This window comes from Elephantulus edwardii, unplaced genomic scaffold, assembly GCF_000299155.1.
Source record: "Elephantulus edwardii isolate Elephantulus edwardi_28Jun2011 unplaced genomic scaffold, EleEdw1.0 scaffold00002, whole genome shotgun sequence".
In the NCBI taxonomy this organism is placed as follows: domain Eukaryota; kingdom Metazoa; phylum Chordata; class Mammalia; order Macroscelidea; family Macroscelididae; genus Elephantulus; species Elephantulus edwardii.
Window position 1 is genome coordinate 25088377 of NW_006399752.1, and position 22257 is coordinate 25110633.

Below are 22257 nucleotides of genomic sequence, written 5' to 3' on the forward strand. Positions count from 1 at the left end.
GAGGCAGTAAGTAGCATAGGAGTAGATCACCTATCTTCATGGAGCAGATGGTGGATTCAAATTACCTGCCTTTAGGTTGGCAATGTAGCTCTTTACTATTAAGCCACCAGACCTGACGTAAGCCTTACTGGGGGATGAGGGAGGTGAAATGGAGATTGTTTTTAATTTTTTCACTATTGTTAGTGATATGTCCTAGAATCCTCTTTCATCCCCCCCCCCTTTGTTCTGAAAAAGGAATTTCTCAGGCTGAGAATGAATCTTCATGTCTTTTATATGTAATTTTAACATTTACTTTCTTACTATGAGTGAGGTTTTTTTGCTTCATTTTGTGGTTTGTGATTACAGAAAGGAATGATGTTCTAAAAAAGAATCCAAGGAAAACTAGAGAGAAACAGAGATTGAGTTAATGATAGTGTTTTAAACCTTGAAAAGAGATGTTCTCACGTGTTGGAGTCTCTTGGTGGTACAGTAGTTAAAACATTTAGCTACTAACCAAAACTTTGGAATTTCCAGTTCACCCAGAGGCTATAAAGATTTACTTCTGAAAAAGTAGGCTTTGAAAACCCAGTGGAGCATAGTCACCCTGTTATTGTTAGGTGCTGTGAAGTATGACCCATAACAGTCCTATGAACAACAGATATGAACCCTGTCCTATCCTGCACCATCCTCATACCTCCTGACACACTAGTGCCCATTGCAGCAGTCACGTGTCGGTTCACCTGGTTGAGGGTCTTCCACTTCTTTGACAATCCTCCACCTTTCTGAGCATCAGGGAATAGCCCCTCCAGGCAACATGCCTGAAGTATGTGAGGCAAAGCCTCATCATCATTGTTTCTAGAAGAGTACTCTGGCTTTACTGTCTCCAAGAAATATCTGTTCTCTTGGTTGTCCATGGGATGTTCTGTGCTCCTCTCCAACACCACAGCTCAAATGCATCAGTTCTTCTTTGGTCATCTTTATTCATTGTCCAAGTCTCAGATACATAGCATGTAATCAGAAAGACCATGGCCTGAATCAGATGCACCTTAGTCATCAAACTGACATCATTACTCCTCAGTAATTTGGAGAGGTCCTAACCGCAGACTTTCCCAGTGCATCTCCTGATTTCCTGACTGATGGATAAGTTGTTGTTGTTGTTGTTGTTGTTGTTGTTGTTGCTGTTGTTGTTTAATGCCGTCGAGTCGTAGACGACTCATAGCGACTCTATGAACGAACAGCCTGAGCACTGTTCGTACATAGAGTTTCCGGAGGCAAGCCATTTTGGAAGTGGATGCTGCTCCTGCATCCAGGCTTGATTTAGTCGGGAAGCTCCAGCCAACACTGTCCACCATGGGTGCCCATTACCATGATTGGCACATCACTGTCACAGGCTTCAGCATCACAGCAACCACGAATTACCTCTGTACAGCAACACACAGACCAGTGCTATAGCACCGAGAAGAATGTTTGACAGGAAGACAATTTGAACCTGGCCGAGGGCCACAGATAACAATCAACCACCTTCGGCTTGGTAGCATAGCTTCCTTCCACTAGGCCAGCGTAGCTCTCTCTTGGTCATCATCGTTGTTATTGTTGTTATTGTTGGACAAGTAGTTAGGAGAAGAAAATATTAAAAAATCCATCCATATTCTAATATACCAAATTTTTCTGTAGGTTTGTTTAAACCTCACAGAGATTGCATTTGGTATCTGTGAGGTGGTTGTTAATGTACCATCGAGGCAAAACTAACTCATAGTCAATGCTCTCGCACATTTTCAGAGGTAGTAAATCACACAAGAGGAAATTGCTGGTGGATTTAAGCCATGTTTCTTTGGATTGACAGTGCATTAGGCCACTAGTAGTTGTTGTCATATACTGTTGAATTGGAACCAACCCAAAGCTGGCCCTCCAGTGGGTTTTCCTAAGAAGTAAATTGCTTGGGAGGAGATTATCCATCTTCCTTCAGAGCAGCCGGATCTGAACTGGCTGCCTTAGCATTGGCAGCACAGTTCCTTACCACTAAGTCACCAGAGCTCCCTGTGTTTATTAGTTAGAGTTTGCAGATTAAAAGTTATCATTTATCTAATTTCCTGAGATAATTCAAAACTAGCATATGATTGTGATTTTGTTGGGGGAAACTTAACTTTTAAGCTCCAAATGTTGGTGTGGAAGTAATTAGTGCAAGCTTTGACAAATTATTATTAGTGAACCCTCCCATTACTTGTTTTTGTAAATGAAACTTTATTAGAACACATCTGTGATCAATCATTCAAGTATGGTAGAGTTGAGTAAGTCTATCATAGACTTAGGGCCCATAAAACCTAAAATGTTTCCCTTCCGAGAAAAAGTTTGCAGACTTTTGAATTAAGAAGAATGATGTGTCTAGCCTTTCTGCTTATTGAAAATATATTGACATAAATAAAAGCCATTTCTAAATAGGCTAACAAGATTTTAAATGCACAGTTTAATTAATGGCCGTGTCCAGGCTCTAAGGGCAAAATATGAGAAAATAACACTAAAAGTCTTGGCATACAGAGAACCATGCAGAGCACAGAAGTACTGACCTGTACAGAGTACCTGCCTTAATTTCACAAACTCTGCTTACACACAATTGGAAAGCAGCCAACCCCATGAAGTTTTGCTGTTGTATCTTTAAAAACCAGTACAGCATGTATCAAGATTTGTGGAGCTTTCTTGAAATAAATTTGTTGTAACTTCTGAACAAGGTAAAACCAGTAAAGTGAGAAAATTCAAACAAAATTTTTCTTAAAATCTATAAACATGTTCTTCCTGAGACAATCTTTATTTCTATAGATTTCTTGCCTAAATTTAGTTTAATGTGACAGAATATATGAATATTTTCTTGCCCTAGATCTACTTGTTAGTACCCTAGATTTTATCAGCAAATTACCTCTGAAATAATGTTATGAGGGAAGCCACTACTTTTCATGTTCAGTTGCTGATACTAACAATTGAATCAGATCCTGACTGGTGAGGTTGATTGTTGTTATGTGCCATCGAGTCGCTTGCGACTCATAGCGAACCTGTGTACAAGAGCCCTAAACGCCGCTCTATCCTGTGCCAACCTCGCCATCTCAAACACACTCATTCCCACCACTCCACTCATTGATCCATCTCATCAAGGGTCTTCCTCTCCTGCGCCATCCCTCCACTCTCCTGAACATGAGGTCCCTCTCCAAGGACCAGTCCCTCCTTGCAACATGCCCAAAGTTTGTCAGATGAAGCTTCAGAATCCTTGACTCCAAGGAACATTCTGGCTTCACCCTCTTCAGGACAAACCTGCTTGTTCTCCTAAATAGTCCATGGTATATTCAACACTCTTCTCCAGCACTACAGCTCAAAGCCATCAATTCTCTTTCTATCATCCCTATTCACTGTCCAACTCTCCAATGCATAGCATGTAATTGCAAAGACCATAGCCTGGATCAGGCGCACCTTAGTCTCCAGCCAGACATCGTTGCTCTTCAGTTCTCTTGAGCGGTCCCTCACAGCTGACTTTCCCAATGTAATTTGTCTCCTGATAGGTTAATTTAATTCTGCGGAATTCTACAGTTGTGTGATTCCATGAATTTGCATGAGGTAGAACTGATGGAAATAAATAGAATTGGTCTGTGGTTTGTCTAGATAAGATTAGTTCCAGAACTACAGATTTTACAGTGATAAAAGACTATTTTTACCAAAGTTACTGGTTTTACAGTTCATTTTTTTAAACACTTTAAAATTTTTCCCCCACTTTTTCTTTCTCTTTTTTTTTATTAATTTTAATGAACATTTACAGAGATTTTGGATTTCCATTCATTCATTGTTGCACTTTTCTCCCTGCCCACCCCCCACCCCATTTCACGCTCTTCTCTTTTTTTTTTAAATTTTTTTTTAAATTTTATATTTATTTTTTTTTACAGAGGTTTTGGATTTCCATTCATTCATTGCTGCAATTTTCTCCCTTCCCACCCCTCTCCACCAGCTCGCTCTTCTCTTTGAAAAGTAAAAGAAAAACTCCTTCATGGGTATACAATACCCCCACCCCCACCCCCACCCTGAGTATTTTCCACTCTGCAAACTTCATTTCGGACTCTTATGATAATCATAATACCCTATAATATATTGCTTTTAAACTGTTCTCTCCCTCATCCGTTTCAGTGCAGTATACATAATTTATCCAGTTTTTCTCATTCTTACCCCAACCCTGATGCCAGTCCCATTCTACAGCAGTGGCACTATGCAGAAAACACTTTAAAATTCTGATAGTTACTTACTAGCTGTATTACTTTGGGAAGGTTCACTTACTTTCCAAATTACTCACAAGTTTAAATATATGTAAAGTAGTTGTGTACCTTCAAGTCAGAACGGGCCCACAGCTGACCCTCCAGTGGGTTTTCAGGGGCATTTTATTCCCTGGAAGGAGGTTGCCTATATTCTTTCCACAGAGTAGCTGGTCTCATTGAACCACATGCCTTTGAGTTCTTAATCACTAGCCACCAGAGTTCCTTATATGTAAAGTACTTTCCCCAAATCTTGATAAATAATAATTTTTCTACCTGTTTCCTAGATCATTCAACGTGGGACTAATACAGTTATAAAACCTATAGAAAGATAATTACTCTATCCCTGTTTTATAGGAGATAGAAAAGTAGACATAAAAGCATTATGGTGTTTGGGGGAGGTTTAAACATTGGTTTTTGAAAAAGTTACTTTGTGAGAGTACCCTATAAATAAATGTAGAGAAACTATTTATAGAAAACTAATTTTGCAGTTGTATCTTATAAAAGTAGACTAAAATTTTATTGTTAAAATATACTGACTCTTAATACCTACAGCATTGTTCATAAAATATACAGGTCAGCTAGTAATTCTGTAATTACCAAATCACTGGTCTTGAATTTGTCAGTTTATTATATAAATACTCCTCTGTGTCCTTCCTTCCCTTCTTTTGAGGATTAGCATACCAGTTGCTTAACCAAATTGTGATTTCTGTCCAGGAGGGTGATAAGTATACCTTTGTTGTGAAATGTTTAAAGAACACTCAAGTAGATCATCAGTGAATGGATTAAGAATATATATTTTTTAATATTTACTCATCTGTATGATCTTAAATTTTTCTATTAGTATAATTAAAAAAACTGGTATTTAGAAAATAGTGCCATGTATTTAAAAATGAAATGGCTAAAGGATTTTTTTAAGTGGAAATATTATTTAAGTAGTGTAACTGCTTCTAAAAAGAGCAGAACTCAGATTGATTTAACAGTAGCACAATTTGTTTGGAATTTCTTCAGAAGTATAAAAATTGTGAGTTCAGATCATAGCCTGATGTGTCACATCTTATGCCAGTATGTGGCTTATCTTTCTACTTTTACTCTAATTTATATAATTGTTCCATATTTCTAAGTTCATTCTGTATGACCTTACCTTATGCTGAAAACAAGGTGATGATTGCTCCTTATAAGATATATAAATGCATGATGTAAGCAGCACACAAAACTTTTTTTTAAGTATTTTGTCTATGAATCAGTCTAACTTACAAGTGGGAAACAGTAGCATAACAGCACAAAATGACACTCCATTCACCTTCCTACTTATTTATAGAATAGCTACTTTCAGAAAAAAAACCAAAAAAAACCCCCAAAAAAAGAAAACCATAAAAACAAACAACAAAAAAACCCCAGCAAAACACCACCCCACCAAAACTAATGCAGAAGTTAAGAAGTAGGAAGAAGCGTGTGGCTTAAATTGGCAAGAACAGCAGAGTAGTAGTGAGTGACAGTATGAGAAAAATGGATGTCCTCTTCCACCACTGCTGTTCTGTTCTTTCTTTGAATTAGACAAATGGCATGCAGCCAAGGAGAACTAGGGACAATACTCTGAGGACAAGAACTACTTCCATACAGCTCTGCCAGCTTCATGAGAGGAATTGTGCATATGGTGCATCTGCTTTCGTTGTTTCTGTTCTTGTTGCTTACCTTGTCAGGAACACATTGCTGTCTGTGGGGCTGCTTTTGTGGATTCTCACTATACTTAATTTTGGCTGTGCCGAACCGACTGTTAGCAAGCCAGAACCATTTTCCTTTTTTGTACCTTCACTTATAATAATGGCTTATTGAAAGTGTGCGCATTTGTTTTTCCCTTTCATATGTTTCCTGTCCATTCTACCACATAAGTGACTCGTATCTTTAAAGTCCATTCAGATGGTTGATCTGTAATGGCTTCATTTTTATTTTTTTGGTCAGGCTTTATTTTTATTATTTCCAATAGCAAAACTTATTTTTTAAACCACTTCTAATAGAATTTTACACACTGAACCAGTTTTTACTTTCTCTAGTTTGGGAACATTTATGCCAGTACAGTGCATCAGTTGATTTAGATAGTAGTAGTTCAGTGAATTCCAGAAAACTCTATAGCACTCTGCTAAAGGGTGTTATAGATTGATTCAGTAACGTACATTAACACTAATTGGGTTATATGAGTAAATTGTTCAGATATATTTTCACTAACAATACTATTTAAGTGATACTATTTTATAAAGTACAGCCAACTGTTGTAAAATGTATTTAGTAAAGATAGGTGACTTTAACCATGGGTTATTATGTCTCAACTTTTATCTTAGATAAGCTGTGTCTCATTAAAACATTTAAACGACTTGTGTTCTGAGCTTTGTAATGTTAAAATTTTTAAATTCTTATCAAAACTAAATTTGTAATGTGTTACATTTTAGGTCAGAAGACATGTCTTCATCTACATGGCATCTTTCCTTACCTTTATGTGCCATACGATGGTTATGGACAGCAGCCAGAAAGCTATCTTACTCAGATGGCATTCAGTATCGACAGAGCACTTAATGTGGCTTTAGGCAATCCATCTTCCACTGCTCAGCATGTATTCAAAGTGTCATTAGTATCAGGAATGTAAGTATATAATAACATCTTTTCAATTTCTAACTGCCTATATATGCATACTGTTTTAATAGAAAAAACATCTACTCTGTTCATTTTTATTTTACCTTTAGTCTAGGGGAGAGTGTTTGCCATAACTTTAAATTTGTATTGTAATGAAAAATAATTAGCAGTGATTTCTATTTCAACCTTTTCCATTTCTTTACTGCTTAGAACTAGAAAAGTGTTCAGTCTGCAAATGTTTAATTATATATATTTTTGGTATCTGGCACTGTTCTAGACATTTGGGATGCACTGGTAAATAGAACAAAGATCACTGTCCTTGTGGAACTTAGATTCTAGTAGTAGGGAATAGACAATAACTATTAAGTGTAACCTGAGGTAAATTTATTTATTTATTTATTAAAAGATATTAATGGTATAGAGAACAAAGACCGAACAGGATGAAGAGAATCAGAGAGATGTCGGCTAGAGAAGTGGCCAGGTGAATGTTTACATATGGTAATCAAAGAAGAAAGGACCCTGATAGTGCAGTGGCTAAGCACTCAGCTGCTGGCCAGAAAAGCAGCATTTTGAACCTAGCAGCTGCTCCACAGGAGAAAAATGTAGCATTCTGTGTCTGTAAAGATTCATAGCCTTGGAAACTATGGAGTGACTTCTGTTCTGCCCCAGAAGGTCACCATGAGTCAGTTTGGTGGCAGAGAGTAGGTTTTGTGTTTAGTTTTGTTCGGTTTCAGCCAAGAAAAGTCTCATTAATTTCGACAGCTAGGAGCAAAAGATAAGCTGTTGAATTTAATTAATTGTTGCCATTGTCTTTTTTTATTCTTTTTTCTAACATTTTTAAATTGTTTATCTTACCGGACTTTTTTTAACCCCTCTTTGTTTATTTTACCTTTGCTGATTCCTTTATTCCTTTAATATTCTCTGCTTCTTTGATTGACAAAAATTGCCTCTCTCTAACAAGTTAAAATTTGTTGGGAGCTCTGATGGCCTAGAGGAAAGAAGCTATGCTGCAATCTCAAAGGCAGGTAGTTCAAGTCTACCAGCTGCTCTGTGGGAGAATATGGGCAGTCTCCTCCCATGCGATAAACTGACTGAAAACCCATTAGAGGGTCAGCTATGGGTTGGTTTTAACTTGATGGTACACAACAACAACAAACCAAGTTAAAATTTATACAAGATTTAATTCCAGTTTTTCCTAGGCTGTGTAGAGAAGTTCATAACATGTTAGGCTCATTTCTGAATTTCCTTGCCATTCAGCTACCATGATTCTAGAGAATCTCTTATTAAAAACATTAACCAGTTACCCCAGTGCATTGAAATTACTTAGCTGAGATTTTTCACTAGTCGTGATCATTTTTCACCCACTGATACATTTTAAAATTAGCTCAAGTTTGCCCATATCATTTTTAAGCATCAAATATCTACTTTGAAACTGCCCTGTATTTTACTTTCTTCTTTCCAGTGAATCTCCCTACTATCATGTGTATTTGAATTTGCAAACTTAATGGTAAACAGAAGTGAATAAGAAAAATATTTTATTATTTATGAAAAACAGTTATTGTGGTTTTTTAGGGTTTTTAAAATTTTGTTGCAGTGGGGAAAAGACGTGAAAGGTCTGTTTTCTCTCATACATGTTCAAGATAAAGAAAAAACGGTCCACTGTTTTTCATTTTATCAGATCATGATGAATTAAGGACAAAGAGAAATAGCATCTATAGTTTTTAAAAAGATCTTAAAAATTTCTTTTAAAAATCTCACTTTATATGTTAATCTATGGTAGGATTGATAGATCTTTGGAGGAATTTTGGTGATAGTAAATATAAGTAAAATTGCATTAGGCCCTTTGAATCTTATTAAGGCAGTTATTATGTAATCTCTGAGTGGTGAAAATAATTTAAAATATCTTTTTTTTCCTTATGTTTCAGGCCTTTTTATGGTTATCATGAGAAAGAAAGACACTTTATGAAGATTTATCTTTATAATCCTGCAATGGTGAAAAGGTACAGAGATAAATATGAAATGAAACTGAATGATTGACACTTAAGTAATATAATAATAAAAAGAAAAATATAAAAGAAAGTTCTATGTACTTTGTATCATTACTAAAGAAAGAGACCATGATACATGTAAACATAAGTATCTAGGAAGTCCCATAGCACTTACAGTGGTCAGAAAAATCTACACCTATTTTTATTCTTATCCAGAAAGGTACTAGAAAATTTTTAAAATAAATAACCTACAAGCTGTAATTGAAGCATAAATATATTTCTTCTTTGTGATCCTTAAAAACTATTCCCAGTGTATTTCAGCATTGAACTCAAGTTTGTCAGAGATTGTGCGGGTAGGACAGGATTCAGATCTGCTGCTCACAGGGTCGCTATGAGTCATAGTCAACTTGACAAGATGTAACAACAACAACAACAACGTGTGTACTTTACCATTGACTAGGCAGTGCAATCCCTTACCACTAAGCCACAGAACTCCCTTCACATGTTTACTTTAAATTATACAGTCAGCTTATCACAGTGCCCATCTGAAAGTACCTAATTTATTGACAATTCATTATCCATTTTTTAAAATAAATACTAAGTGCCTACAATAAATGATGCACTATGGAAGTTACTAGGTAAATAATAGTGAACAAAATTTGCATAGTTCCCACCATCAGGGAATTATATATAGCCAGCCTTCTTGTTGTTAAGTACCTTTGAGTCAGAACCTTCTCATAGGTGACCCTCCAGTGGGTGTTCAGTGGCAGTTATTTTCACAAGAGGATATTGCCTGTCTTCCCCCCGTGGAGAAGCAGGTGAATTCAAACCATGTGCCTCTGGGTTTGTAACACTTGTTCAGCACTAGATCTGTAGTCAGGGACTTAGCCAAATTCTAGAGGAGCAGAAATGTCAGTTTGTTGAACCCAGGTGCACCTGATTTGGGCGATGGTCTTTTCAGTCACTTACTATGCATCTGAGAGCTGGACTAAGGATAACAGATGTGGAATTGATGCTTTGAATTGTGTTGGAGAGGAGTACTACATATCCCTTGGAATGGCAGAAGAATAAATAACTCTATGTGTGTGTGTTGTGTGTGCTTGTGCTGTGACTTGACATTTGAGTACAGCTCTTTCTGTTTCCCAAAGATTTTTATATATTGTGTTTTCATTCTTTCTTGTTTCAATAAATTTAAAAATTTTCATTGCCTAGTAATATTCAAGTAGAGTACTGTTTAGTTTCCATATATTTAGTTATTTTTCCTCTTGATTTCCTTGTTGATTTTTAATTTTATTGGATTGTGATCTGACAAGATAGTTTCTGGTATCTTTCTGTTTGTTTTTATCAATCAGCATCTCACCTTTGGTGATTCTTCTGTAATTTTTTTTTTTTGCATAATTTTCATTTCACATAGGTTTGGATACAAAATTTGTATACATTGTGTTTTGTTCATATACAATGTATTTCACAGATTACTTCATATACACTTGTTTTACACCTTGTTTCAGTCACATTGTGCTTCATATTATCATTCCTATGTATTGCATTTTACAAATCCAGTCACCATTGATCTATGTCCACTGTCACCCCTTCTTTTCCAATTTCCACTGGATCTTTCCTATTTTACTTTACCCACACCTTCCACCCACCAAACTCTGTGACCCTATTATTTCCACCCTACACCCCCACCCTACCCCGCCAACCCCTTTCCACCTTCCCTCCTTCACTTTAATTTCTCCTACTCCCTCCCCTTTCTCCTTTGGACTTTTACACACATCTTCCTAATTATAATTCTGTTTCACTATGATGGTCTTATAAAGTATTTTAAAGTTAGTTCACTCAGCATAATACTCTGTAGGTTCTCCCATATTATATAGTATTTTTCGAAATCGTTACTACCGAGTGCTGCATAGTATCCCATTATGGGAATGTACCACAATTTTTCATTCCATTTGTTGATGGCCATTTGGGATGTTTCCATTTTCTTGCTATTGTAAATAATGCTGTTGTGTACATCAGTTTATAGATCTCTGTTTCTCAGTTTTATTTTCCATGGAGTATATTCCTTGCAGTAAAATATGGAATTTCTATGTTCAGTTTTAGAGGAAATGCCAAACTGACTTCCAGAGTTGGTAGTTGTACCATTTTACAATCCTACTAACAGTATGAGAGTTCCAATTTCTTCACATCCTCTCCCACATTTATTGTTTGCAGTCCTGTTAAACTTTGTTCCTGCTGTTGAGATGAGAAGGTATTACTTAGTGGTTTTGAGTGCAGTGATTTTGAGCATTTCTTCATGTGTCTGTTGGCCATCTGAATGTCTTGCTCTGTGAAAGGTCTTTCCATATTTTTTGCCCGTTTTGTAATTGGGTTATCAATCTTTTTCTTGTGGAGGCCCTGTAATATTCTATAAACTTCAGTTATGAGGCTCTTGTCTGAGATGGCATTGTCCAGAGCTTTTCCCCAGTTAATTGGTTTTGTTTTCATCCTATGGGAAAAAGGTTTTTGAAGCACATTTGTTGTTACCATAGAGTTGGAACCAACCTACAGCTGACCCTCTGGTGGGTTTTTAGATTCAGTTAATCGCATGGGAGGAAATTGTCCATCCTTCTCCCATGGAGTATCTGGTGGCCTCAGACTGCATGCCTTCAGGATAGCAGCACAGCTTCTTGCACTAGGCCACCAGAGCTCCAGCACATAGGGACTTAATTTTTAGGAAGTCCCATTTGTTGATTTTGTCCTCTCCTGGTTGTACATTTTTTGCTGTATTTGCCAGCCTTTTTATAACCTATGCCAGTGCCAGGCCTTCTAAGTGTGGTCCCATTTTGCCTCTTCTGATCTTTGTGGTTTTCAGTTTACCGCTTATCTCTGATCCACCTCAGGTGAGATGTGGATCCTGTTTCAGCTTTCTGCAAATAGAAGTCCAGTTTTACCAGTACCATTTGTTGAAGAGATTTTCATTCCCCAGTTGATAGGTTTTGTTTTCTTGTCAAATACCAGCTGACTGTAGGTAAGTGGGTTAATTTCTGGGTTCACGATTCTGTTCCATTAGGCTATTAGTCTGTCATTGTAGCAGTACCATGCTGCTTGGGTTGTTAAAGCTGTGTAGTAGGTTTTGAGATCAAAGAGTGCTATGCCCTCCACTTTATTCTTGTTTTTCAGAAGTGCTTTGCTTATTTAGGGTCTCTTTCCTTTCCAAATAAACTTGCCAATCGCCTTTTCTCTTTAAAAATGAATTTGGTGTCTCTATTGGAATTGCACTAAACATATAGATTGCTTTTGGTAGAATTGTCATCTTCACTATATCCTATCCATGAAACTATCAAAGTTTCATCTTCTTGAATCCACAGTTAACACCATTGGTACCAGCAGTCAGGAAGTACGGAGACACATTGCACTGGGGAAATCTGCAGTTAGTGACCTCTGCAAATTATTGGGGAGTAATGATGTCAATTTGAGGACTAAGGTGCATCTCATTCAGGCCATGGTCTTTCCAGTTACTTGCTGTGCATCTGAGAGCTGAAGAATGAATAAGGATGAAAGAAAAAGAATTGACGCCTTTGAGCTGTGGTGTTGGAGAAGAACACTGAAGATCCCATGGACAGCCAGGAGAAGAAACAGATATGTCTTGGAGTGGGTGCAGCTGGAGTACTCTTTGGAGACGAGAATGATGAGGCTTTGCTTCACATACTTTGGGCATGATGCTAGAAAGGGCTATTTCTTAGAGAAGGACATGATATTGAGAAGGGTGGAGGGTCAGCAAAGGAGAGGAAGACTCTGAACTGGGTGAATTGACATGGGGACTGCTGCAATGGGTTCTTGTGGGTCAGGAAATATGAGGATGACACAGTATAAAACAGGATTCAGATATTTTTTCCATAGGCTTCCTGTGATATTTGACTCGATGGCACCTAAGTACAGCAACAGCAATCCATGAACAGGGAACATTTTTCCATTATTTGGGTTTCTTGTTATTTCTTTCTATAGTGTGTTATAGGTTTGTTTGGTGTTTTTTTTTTAAAATTTTTAATTTTTATTATTTTCTGTGTGTATACCGTCAAATCGGATTTGACTGGTACAGGAGGAAATTGCCCCTCCTTCTCCAGCAGAGCATCTGGTGAATTCAAACCACGCTCCTCTGGGTTTGCAGTGTGTTGTAGGTATTTTAATTAAGGTCTTTTGTGTCTCTAGTTAGGTTTATTCTCAAATATTTGCTTTGTTACTATAGAGAAATCCCACTGACTTTTGTATATTGATCATGTATCCTGACACTCTACTAAAATAGTCCATTACTTTTATGCACTATTGAGTCGCTTGTGGCTCATAGCAATCCTGTGTACAACAACCCTAAACCCTGCTCTATCCTGTGCCAGTCTTTTGGTCTCTGACGCACCTACTCCCACCACCACAGTGACTGAATCAGTCCATCTCATTTGGAATCTTTCTCTCTAGCACTGTCCCTCCACCCGCCCAAGCATGATGTCCCTCTCCAGAGATTGCTTCCTTGCAGCACGTCCAAAGTATGTCAGACAAATCTCAGAATCCTTGCCTCCAAGGAGCAGCCTGGTATCACCCTCTCTTGGACAAACCTGTTAGTTCTAGAAGTCCATTGTATATTCAATACTCTTCTCCAACACCACAGCTCAGAGGCATTGGTTCTCTTGTCATCGTCCAGTTTTCTGACGCATAGCAAGTAATTACCAAGACTATGGCCTAGATCAGGCACACCTTAGTGTCCAGACTGGCATGATTTCAATTCAGTACTCTGGAGAGGATCTTGACAGCAGACTTTCCCAGTACAATTCATCTTAATTTCCTGGCTGCTGGTACCAAGAGTGTTGATTGTGGAGCCAAGCAAACTGAAACTGTTAAGAATCTCAATCTTTTCACTGTCTATCATGATGCCACCAACTGGCCAGTGGTGTGAATCTTTGTTTTCTTGATGTTGAGGTTCAGTCTGTATTGAAGACTACAATCCCTGACCTTGTGCAGCAAGCACTTCAGGACCTCCTCAGTTTCAGCTAGCATGGTTGTGTCATCTGCATAACATAGGTTGTTGATGAATATTTCCCAAATCCTGATGCCACATTCCTCCTCATAGTTCCCCTCCTCCCAGATAATCTGTTCTGCATGTAGATTGAAAAGATAAGGCAATAGAACACATTCATGGTGTACACCCATCCCAATTTTGAACCATTAAGTGTTCCCCTTGTTCTGTTCTGACAACTGCTTCCTCATTCAAGCATAGGTTCTGCATGAGCACAGTCAACTGTTCTGGAATTCCTATTCTTCTCAGAGTCAGCAACTGTTTGTTCTGATCCACACAGGTCTTTTAGAGCTAATTTTTTTGTTGTTGTTGAGTCCTTAGGGTCTTTTGTGTATACTAACATATCATCTGCATGTAATGACAGTTTTACTACCACTTTGCCAATCTGCATGCCTCTTATTTCCTTCTCTTACTGTATCACCCTACCAAAATCTTCCAATACAATACTGAATAGGAGTGGTAAAAATGGGCATCCTTGTCTAGTCCTTGTTTGCACAGAAAATGCCTTTAGTCTTTCTCCATTGAAAACAATGTTTTCTCTTGGTTTTCTCCGTTGGGAATGATGTTGTCTGAATTTGTATATATACTTTTTTACTATGTTAAAGAACTGAGTATTTTAATCAGAAAGTGTGTTGGATTTTGTTAAAGGCTTTTTCTGCATCAATTGATAGGTTCAGATGATTCTTGTTCTTTGCTTTGTTAATATGATAAATTACATTGATTGTTTTTCTTATGTTGAACCATCCTTGCATGCCTGTTATGAGTCTCACTTGGTCATGATTGATTAATTTTTTCGATGTACTGATGGATTCTATTGGCCAGGATCTTGTTAAGAATATTTGTATCTGTATTCATGAGAGATACTGGTCTCTTGTTTTCTTTTTTTAGTTTTGTTGTTAGGGTTATGCTTGCCTTATAGAATGACTCTAGGAATGTTCCTTTTTTCTGTTTTTAAAAAATAAGAATAAATAGTGATAAATCTCTGAATGTTTGGTAAAATTCAGCCATGAAGCTATCTGGACTTTTTCATAGGGGAGTCTTTTTTAGTAATGGAACTGCTTAGGTGTTGTACATCTGTCCATGTCAGTCTGAGTAGGGTATGAGTTTCAAGGATTTTTCCCATTTCCTCTAGGTTTTCAGACTCATCAGAGTATAGATTTTCATAATATTATAATATTACTGATTTGATTTCATCTTATTCTGTTGTGGTGTTGCCTCTGTCATTTCTTGTTTGAGTTGTGTCCTCTCTCTTTTTTTTTTGTTTTGTTAAATTTGCCAATAGTTTGTCTGTTTTATTGACTCCTTAAAAGAACCTGCTCCTAGTCTTATTGATGGTGTAAATTGTTTTGGTTTTCAATCTCATTTATTTCAGCTATTGTCTTTATCATTTCCCTTCTTCTTGAGGCTGTGGGGTTAGATTGTTGTTCTTTCTCTCTTTGATGGAGGTGTTGCGTTAAGTCACTAATTTTGCTTCTTTGTTCCTTTTCTCTGTTTGCCAGTTGCTATGAACTATCCCCTCGGGAGTGCCTTAGCTGTTCCCCAAAGGTTTTGGTATGTTCTATTTTCGTTATCATTTGTTTGAAGAACTTTAAATTTTTTAATTTCTTCTGTGACCCAATTGTATTCCAGCAAAGTGTTAATTTAGCTTCCACGTGGATGGTTTTATAAGCTTTACCTTTTTTTTTTTTTTCTTGGTCACTTAAGTTTTATAGCATTGTGTTCCAGAAAAATATTTTATTTCAGTTGTGTTTTAATTTGTTGAGATTTGCTTTGTGTTTCACTATATGATCAATTCTGGAGAATGTACCATGTGCACTTGAGAAAAAAGTAAATTGACTTTTCGTTAGGTACAATATCCTGAATATATCCACAAGGTCAAGTTGTCTGATTGTATAGTTTCGATCTTCTGCCTCTTTGTTTCTTTCAAGTTGACCTACTCTTTGATAAGAGTGCTGTTTCAGTCTCCTACCACTGTTGTGATGCTGTCTATTTCTTTCTTCAAGTCTGTTAACTGTTGTTTTATGTTATTTGTAAGTGTATAATTTGGTGTGTAGCTATTGACTAAGGTTATGTCTGTTGTCTTGACCTGGTTGTACCTTTAATCATTATATACTGCCCTTCTTATCTCTTATGATTGTCTCTTTTTTTTTTTCTCTCTCATTTAATTGTGCTAATGCGAAACCTATACTTGGACCAAGAGGCAGTAGTCAGAACAGAGCAGGGTAACACTGCATGGTTCAAAATTGGGAAGGTTGTATGCCGGGGATGCATCCTGTCTCCATACCTTTTCAACATGTATGCAGAGCAGATTATCCAAGAGGCTGGGCTCTATGAGGAGAATTGTGGCATCAGGATTGGTGGAAGATCTATTCACAATCTGCATTATGCAGATGACACAACCCTGCTTGCTGAAACTGAGGAGGACCTCATGCACTTGCTGCGAAGGGTCAAGGACTGCAGCCTTCAGTACGGACTGAGGCTCAATGTCAAGAAGACAAAGATTCTCGCCACTGGACCAATTGGCAGCGTCAGGATGGATGACGAAGAGATTGAGAGTGTTCACAGCTTCAGTTTGCTCGGCTCCACGGTCAACACTCTTGGCACCAGCAGTCAGGAAATCAAAAAGCGTATTGCGATGGGAAAGTCTGCTGTTAGGGACCTCTCTAAAGTACTCAGGAGCAACAGTGTCTCTCTGGAGACTAAGGTGCACCTGATACAGGCCATGGTATTTGCAATTGCTTGTTATGCATCAGAGAGTTGGACAATGACTAGGGAGGACAGAAGGAGAGTGGATGCTTTTGAGCTGTGGTGCTGGAGAAGAGTACTGAATGTACCATGGACTTCCAGGAAAACAAACAGATTCATCTTGGAGAGGATTAAACCAAGCTACTCCTTGGAGGCAAGGATTCTGGGGCTTCGTCTGACATACTTTGGACATGTTTCCAGGAGGGACGGGTCCTTGGAGAGGGACATCATGCTTGGGAGGGTGGAGGGACAGTGCAGGAGGGGAAGACCCTCTATGAGATGGATTGATTCGGTGACTGGGGTAATCGGGATGGGGATAGAGCAGGGTTTAGGGCTGTTGTGCATAGGGTCGCTATGAGTCGGAAACGATTCAACGGCACATAACAACAACAACAACAACAACAACAACTTCCTTTTTTATGGGTGCTATTTGCTTGTTATATTTTTTCCACCCTTTGATTTTTAGTCCTTTTCCTCATTTCTTGCATATGTCTCATCTAGTCAGTCTATTAATCAGCTTTGGCTTTTTTATCCATTCTGCTGCTTTTTCTCTTGATTGGTGCATTTAAACCATTCAGTTTAATTGTGATTATTGACAGGCCTGGTTTCATTGCTGCCATTTTACCGTGTTTCTTTTTCTGTTGTTTCTGGTTAATATAGTCCATCCACTTTCCTTTGTTTTTGTGTGAAGGACTTTCCTTAAAATTTCTTGTAAATTTGTTGTTTTCACAAATACCTTAAATTCTTGTTTTTCTGCAAATGACCTAATTTCTCCTTAATACTTAATAGCTTTACTGAGTGCTGAATTCTCAGATGACAGTTATTTTCTTTCAACCTTCTGTATATGCCATCTCACTGTATTCATGCTCTCATATTTTCTGATGAGAACTCAGAACCTAATCTGGTTCTCCTTTGTAGCTAACTCTCTGGTTTTTTTCACGCTGTTTTTAGTATTCCATCTTTGAGTTTGACCATACTAAGTCTTGATGTTTTTCTTTCGGGGTCTGTTCTGTTTGGTGTTTGCCAAGCTTCGTTAATGTGGATTTCCTCATTCTTCATGTTACTGCGAAGTTTTCTTCTTGTACCTCTTCCACAGTTTTCCCAGTGTTTTTCCCTGCCCACTTGTGTTCTGGAATTCCAGTCATACATTTATTGTTCCTTTAAAAAAGAAAACTTTTATTGTAGTATTAATAAAAATTGTTATTCCTTTTGATGTTACCCTATATGATTCTAATGTTTTCTTCGGTTGCCTTCTATCTCTTCTCCAATTTTTATTACCGTTTGTTCCCATTGAGGTTCTGGTATTTCAGCTCACTGACTATGTTAGATCTCTTCTGTTCTGCTTTATTGTCCCTCTTGCATGTTGGAAACTTCTGCATTTCAGTCTTGATATTCTGGATTGTGTTTTTGTTATTTCCAGTACTGTGTTGGCTGTACCTTCTCTATATTATGATTTCTAAGTTCTTGTGCCTCTCTCTATGGTTTAAATTCTTTCTTGCACCATTTGTACCTTCTTCTGTAGCTGTTCATGTAACTCCACATCAATATATTTCTTGTGATTCCTTCTGTTTGGGATTTTGCTTGCTTATGGCTCCTCTTCTTGCATCATTTGTATCTTCTTAGCTGTTAATATGAGTCCGCTTTGATAAATTTCTTCTACTTTCCTGTCTCTGGGGGTGTGTAATATGCTCTTCTTTTTTAGGAGAAGGCTTATTTAATTTTTCAAAATGTTTGAAGCAGGCTCCTGCTTTCTTGACATTATATGAAGTTTTTCTTGTTATGTGTTAGGCCATTTCTTTTGTGTCTATGTTGATTATTAACATTTCTTCATTCTTACGATGTTAAGGATTAGATGCAGACTTAACATGTTCCGTCTATGGGGAATGGGCAACTTGTTACGTTGGAAATCTTTTCTGTGCCTTTAGAGGGGAAAGTTTACCATCCTAAAGTCCTCCAGATCCTCTCTGGTCTACAGTACAGCCATGCAAGAAACTTGCCTTATTGTAATCCCCTCTTCTGAAATTTATTCTTTTTGATCTGCAGAATGGCAAAGCGAGGTTTTCCACCTGGAGCAGATTCTGTTCAGGGAAGTGGCAGGTAGCTCTCTCCCCAGCATTTCTTTTTTGCTCACTCTCAAAGTCTCTTGCCTGATTGTAGCCCCCTCTCTGAAATTCTTTTGTCATCTTTGGTCTGTGGGCTCGCCTTACAGTAGCCAAATATCCCACCTAAAGCGATTTGCAGACCCCTCATCTCCTGCACCACAACCTGCAGGCTCTGGGAGTGAGTTGAAGTCTCTTGTCCTTTTTGATCTGTCTCGCTGGCCCAGCCCAGAGGCAATCAGGTATTCTTCCTGGATCAGTTTCCTACCAGGGGAGTTGCAGACCTCTCACTCCCCAGAACCACAGTGAAACAACTATGTCTTAGAGTAAGTACAGTCAGGGGGCTCCTTTGAGGCAAGGATGGTGAAACTTCCTCGTACATATTTTGGACATGTTAGGTGAGGCCAGTCTTTTTAGTATCACTGCATTCTTGGGTTTCTTGCTATTTATGTACCCCTGCCTTTTACCAAAGGACCTCTGGTGGCAAAGTTGCAATAAGCTGCACTGCAATCCTGGAGGCATACTGTTCAAATCCTTTAGCTGTTCCATTGGAGAAATATGGGCAGTCTCCTCCTCCTTCCTCTGAAAAGCCACTAGAGGGTCATCTGTGAGTCAGTTTTGACTCACTGGTACACAACAACAAACAACAACCTCTCACTACAGGTTCTGACAGTAGGTTATAGCCTTTCTTGGTGACTTCAGTTGCTGAATAAGCTCTGTTTTCTTGTGATGCTTTATGTGTGCAATTTTGTTTGTATGATCTTTTCTCCCCTCAAGAGAAAACGTACCTCCAGTTCATCTCCAGTTTAATGATTTGTCTGTATAAAGTCTTATGCAGAAACCACCTCTACATCCTTGATGAGGTGTCCTGTCTAGAAGCTTCATAGGCTTCTCCTGCATTCTACTTATTTTTGCAATTGCCTGTTATTTTAAAAGTCTCCCATTATGAATGAAAATTCAGAAAAGAAAAATATTAAAGTGATAGCACCTTTGAATGGTGAGATTATGAATCTTTATTTCTTTTCAAATTGTTTATTGAATCTTCCCAAAATTATTTCTGTAGTTTTTAAAAGGAAAATTTCAGTTTTTAAAAAAATTTTATTGTTTTGTATCCAAAATTCATATACATTGTGATTCATTTGTATACATTGTTTTATACAACCATTCATATGCAGTGTGTTTTATAAAATTGATTACCATTGATCTGTGCTCTCTATGACCCTGCCTTTTCAGGTCCCCACTAGATCTGCCCTATTTCCTTCACCCTCTTCCCTCAACCTACCAAACTCTTTGACCCCATGATTTCCAGCCAGCCTTCGCCCTACCCTTCCGCCCCCTCCTGTTTTCCATTTGGACTTTTATCCACATCTTAAATTTTTTTAAATATAAAATTATTTTTAAATAGATCAGATTTTTTTCTTTTTACCTTTACAATTTCCCATCAACTCTTATCTGACTCACAATAAACCTGTGCAAAGCAGAACATTTAATTTCTGTTTGTTGTTCCCATTTTAAGCTTGTCCATTCAAAATGTCCAGTACTGTTCCATTGCAACTCAGTAATGGTTAGGATATTGGTGTTTTGGGTTCTATTTCACTTTTGACAACTTCTAATTTTCTTAGATTAATACATTTTATATTCTAATGATTAATAAATGTTTCCAGCCATTTATTCTCATTTTGAACTGTGCCACGTCAACAAATAAATTTGTTTTAGAAATTAAAATATTTCTTAGTCATGCAGTTGTTGGTTTTGGGGAGTTTTCTTTTTTGTTTTATTTTCAACTATTTACTTTAAATCCTGAATTAAATAGTTACTGTTGTTGATGTTGTTAGGTGCCATTGAGTTGAGTATGACTCATAGTGACCCTATGAACAAAAGATCCAAACTGTGTTCTGTCCTGTGCCATACTCACACTTTCTGAGACACAAGAGCCAATTTGGAGCAGTCTCCATTTCAGTCCTCCTAGTTGAGGGTCTTCCTCTCCTTTGCTGACCCTCCACCCTTCCAAACATTATGTCCTTCTCCTCTTAGCAACATGCCCAAAGTATGTAAGGTGAAGCCTCATCATTCTTGCCTCCAGAGAGCACTCTAGCCACACCCTTTCCAAGAGATAACTGTTCTCTTGGCCATCCATGAGATGTTCAGTGTGCTTCTCCAACACCACAGTTCAAAGGCATCAGTTCTTTTTCTTGCATATCTTTTATTCATTGTCCAGCTCTCAGATACATAGCAAGTATTTAGAAAGACGATAGACTGAATCAGATGCACCTCACTTCTCAAACTGACATCATTATTCCTCAGTAATTTGGAGAGGTCCCTCAGTGTAGATTTTCACAGTGCAATGTGTCTCTTTATTTCCTGACTTCTGGTATCAAGAGTGTTAATTGTGGATCCAAGCAAGATGAAGATGTTGACATTAAATAGTTACATTCCAACAAAATACAAATTTCCAGTGAAATTTTATATGCTGAAATGCTGTTTTATTTTCTATATTAGTATAATAATTGTTTTAGTTAATATTTTAAGGAATATTTCCTAAGCAGATTTTTTTTCTAATAGGATATGTGAACTCTTGCAAAGTGGAGCCATAATGAATAAATTTTACCAGCCTCATGAAGCGCATATTCCCTACCTCCTACAGCTCTTCATTGACTACAATCTGTATGGAATGAACTTAATAAATCTGGCTGCTGTGAAATTCCGAAAAGCAAGAAGGAAATGTAAGGTTAATTTCACAAATTTAAATTAAAGCTCTGATGAAAGTGTTATATAATTGATGATTTATAAAATAAATGCTGAGTGGATAAAGAATAAATAGAAATGTGCAAAATGGAATTACAGATAGGAGAAATAAATGGTCCTCTTTGGGTGTTGATATAGCTGTTTAGGTATAGAGAGCTCTGGTGGGATAGTTTCACTGAGGTGTGCCACTAACCCAAGGGCCATGCCTTTCTAGAAGTTAAAATCTGCTGACTGCTCTGAGGGAGAAAGACAAGCAATATTTTTCTATTGCAATTTATAGCCTCTGACAACCCGTTGGAGGGTCAGTTATGAGTTGATTCTGACTCTAAATAATTGAGTACATATTAAATTATCATTCACCTACCACACAATTCACCTGTTTCAAGTGTATGCTTCTGTGGTTTTTAGCATAATCAGTGAGTTGTAAAACCATCCTTTATACAATTATAGAACCTTCCATCACTTAAAAAAGAAACCTGTATTGTTTAGCTGTCACCTCTACCACTTAGAAATCTATTTTTCCTCTACCACTTAGAATTAGTAATTTACTTCCTATATCTGTATATTTGCCTGTTCTGGACATTTCATATAAATAAATTATATGTGATTTCTTTCAGTTATTTTTTAAGGTCATCAGTGTTGTAATATGAATAAGTACTTTTTTTCTTTTTTAATAGAGATACACAGTTCTAATTTTTTCTTTGATCGTATCCTGCAAGTTATGGTATGTTGTAGTTTTTTTG

General features: G+C 37.5%; 1 protein-coding gene across 1 annotated transcript in view; it reads left to right on the forward strand.

The window, feature by feature from the left end:
* Nucleotides 1-22257, forward strand: part of REV3L (REV3-like, polymerase (DNA directed), zeta, catalytic subunit) — a 229381-nt gene that overhangs the window by 68219 nt on the left and 138905 nt on the right. Inside the window, exons 2-4 of the mRNA XM_006879036.1 lie at nucleotides 6710-6899; nucleotides 8816-8890; nucleotides 21332-21492. Coding sequence (XP_006879098.1) covers nucleotides 6710-6899; nucleotides 8816-8890; nucleotides 21332-21492 — 426 coding nt within the window. The remainder of the gene's footprint in view (nucleotides 1-6709; nucleotides 6900-8815; nucleotides 8891-21331; nucleotides 21493-22257) is intronic.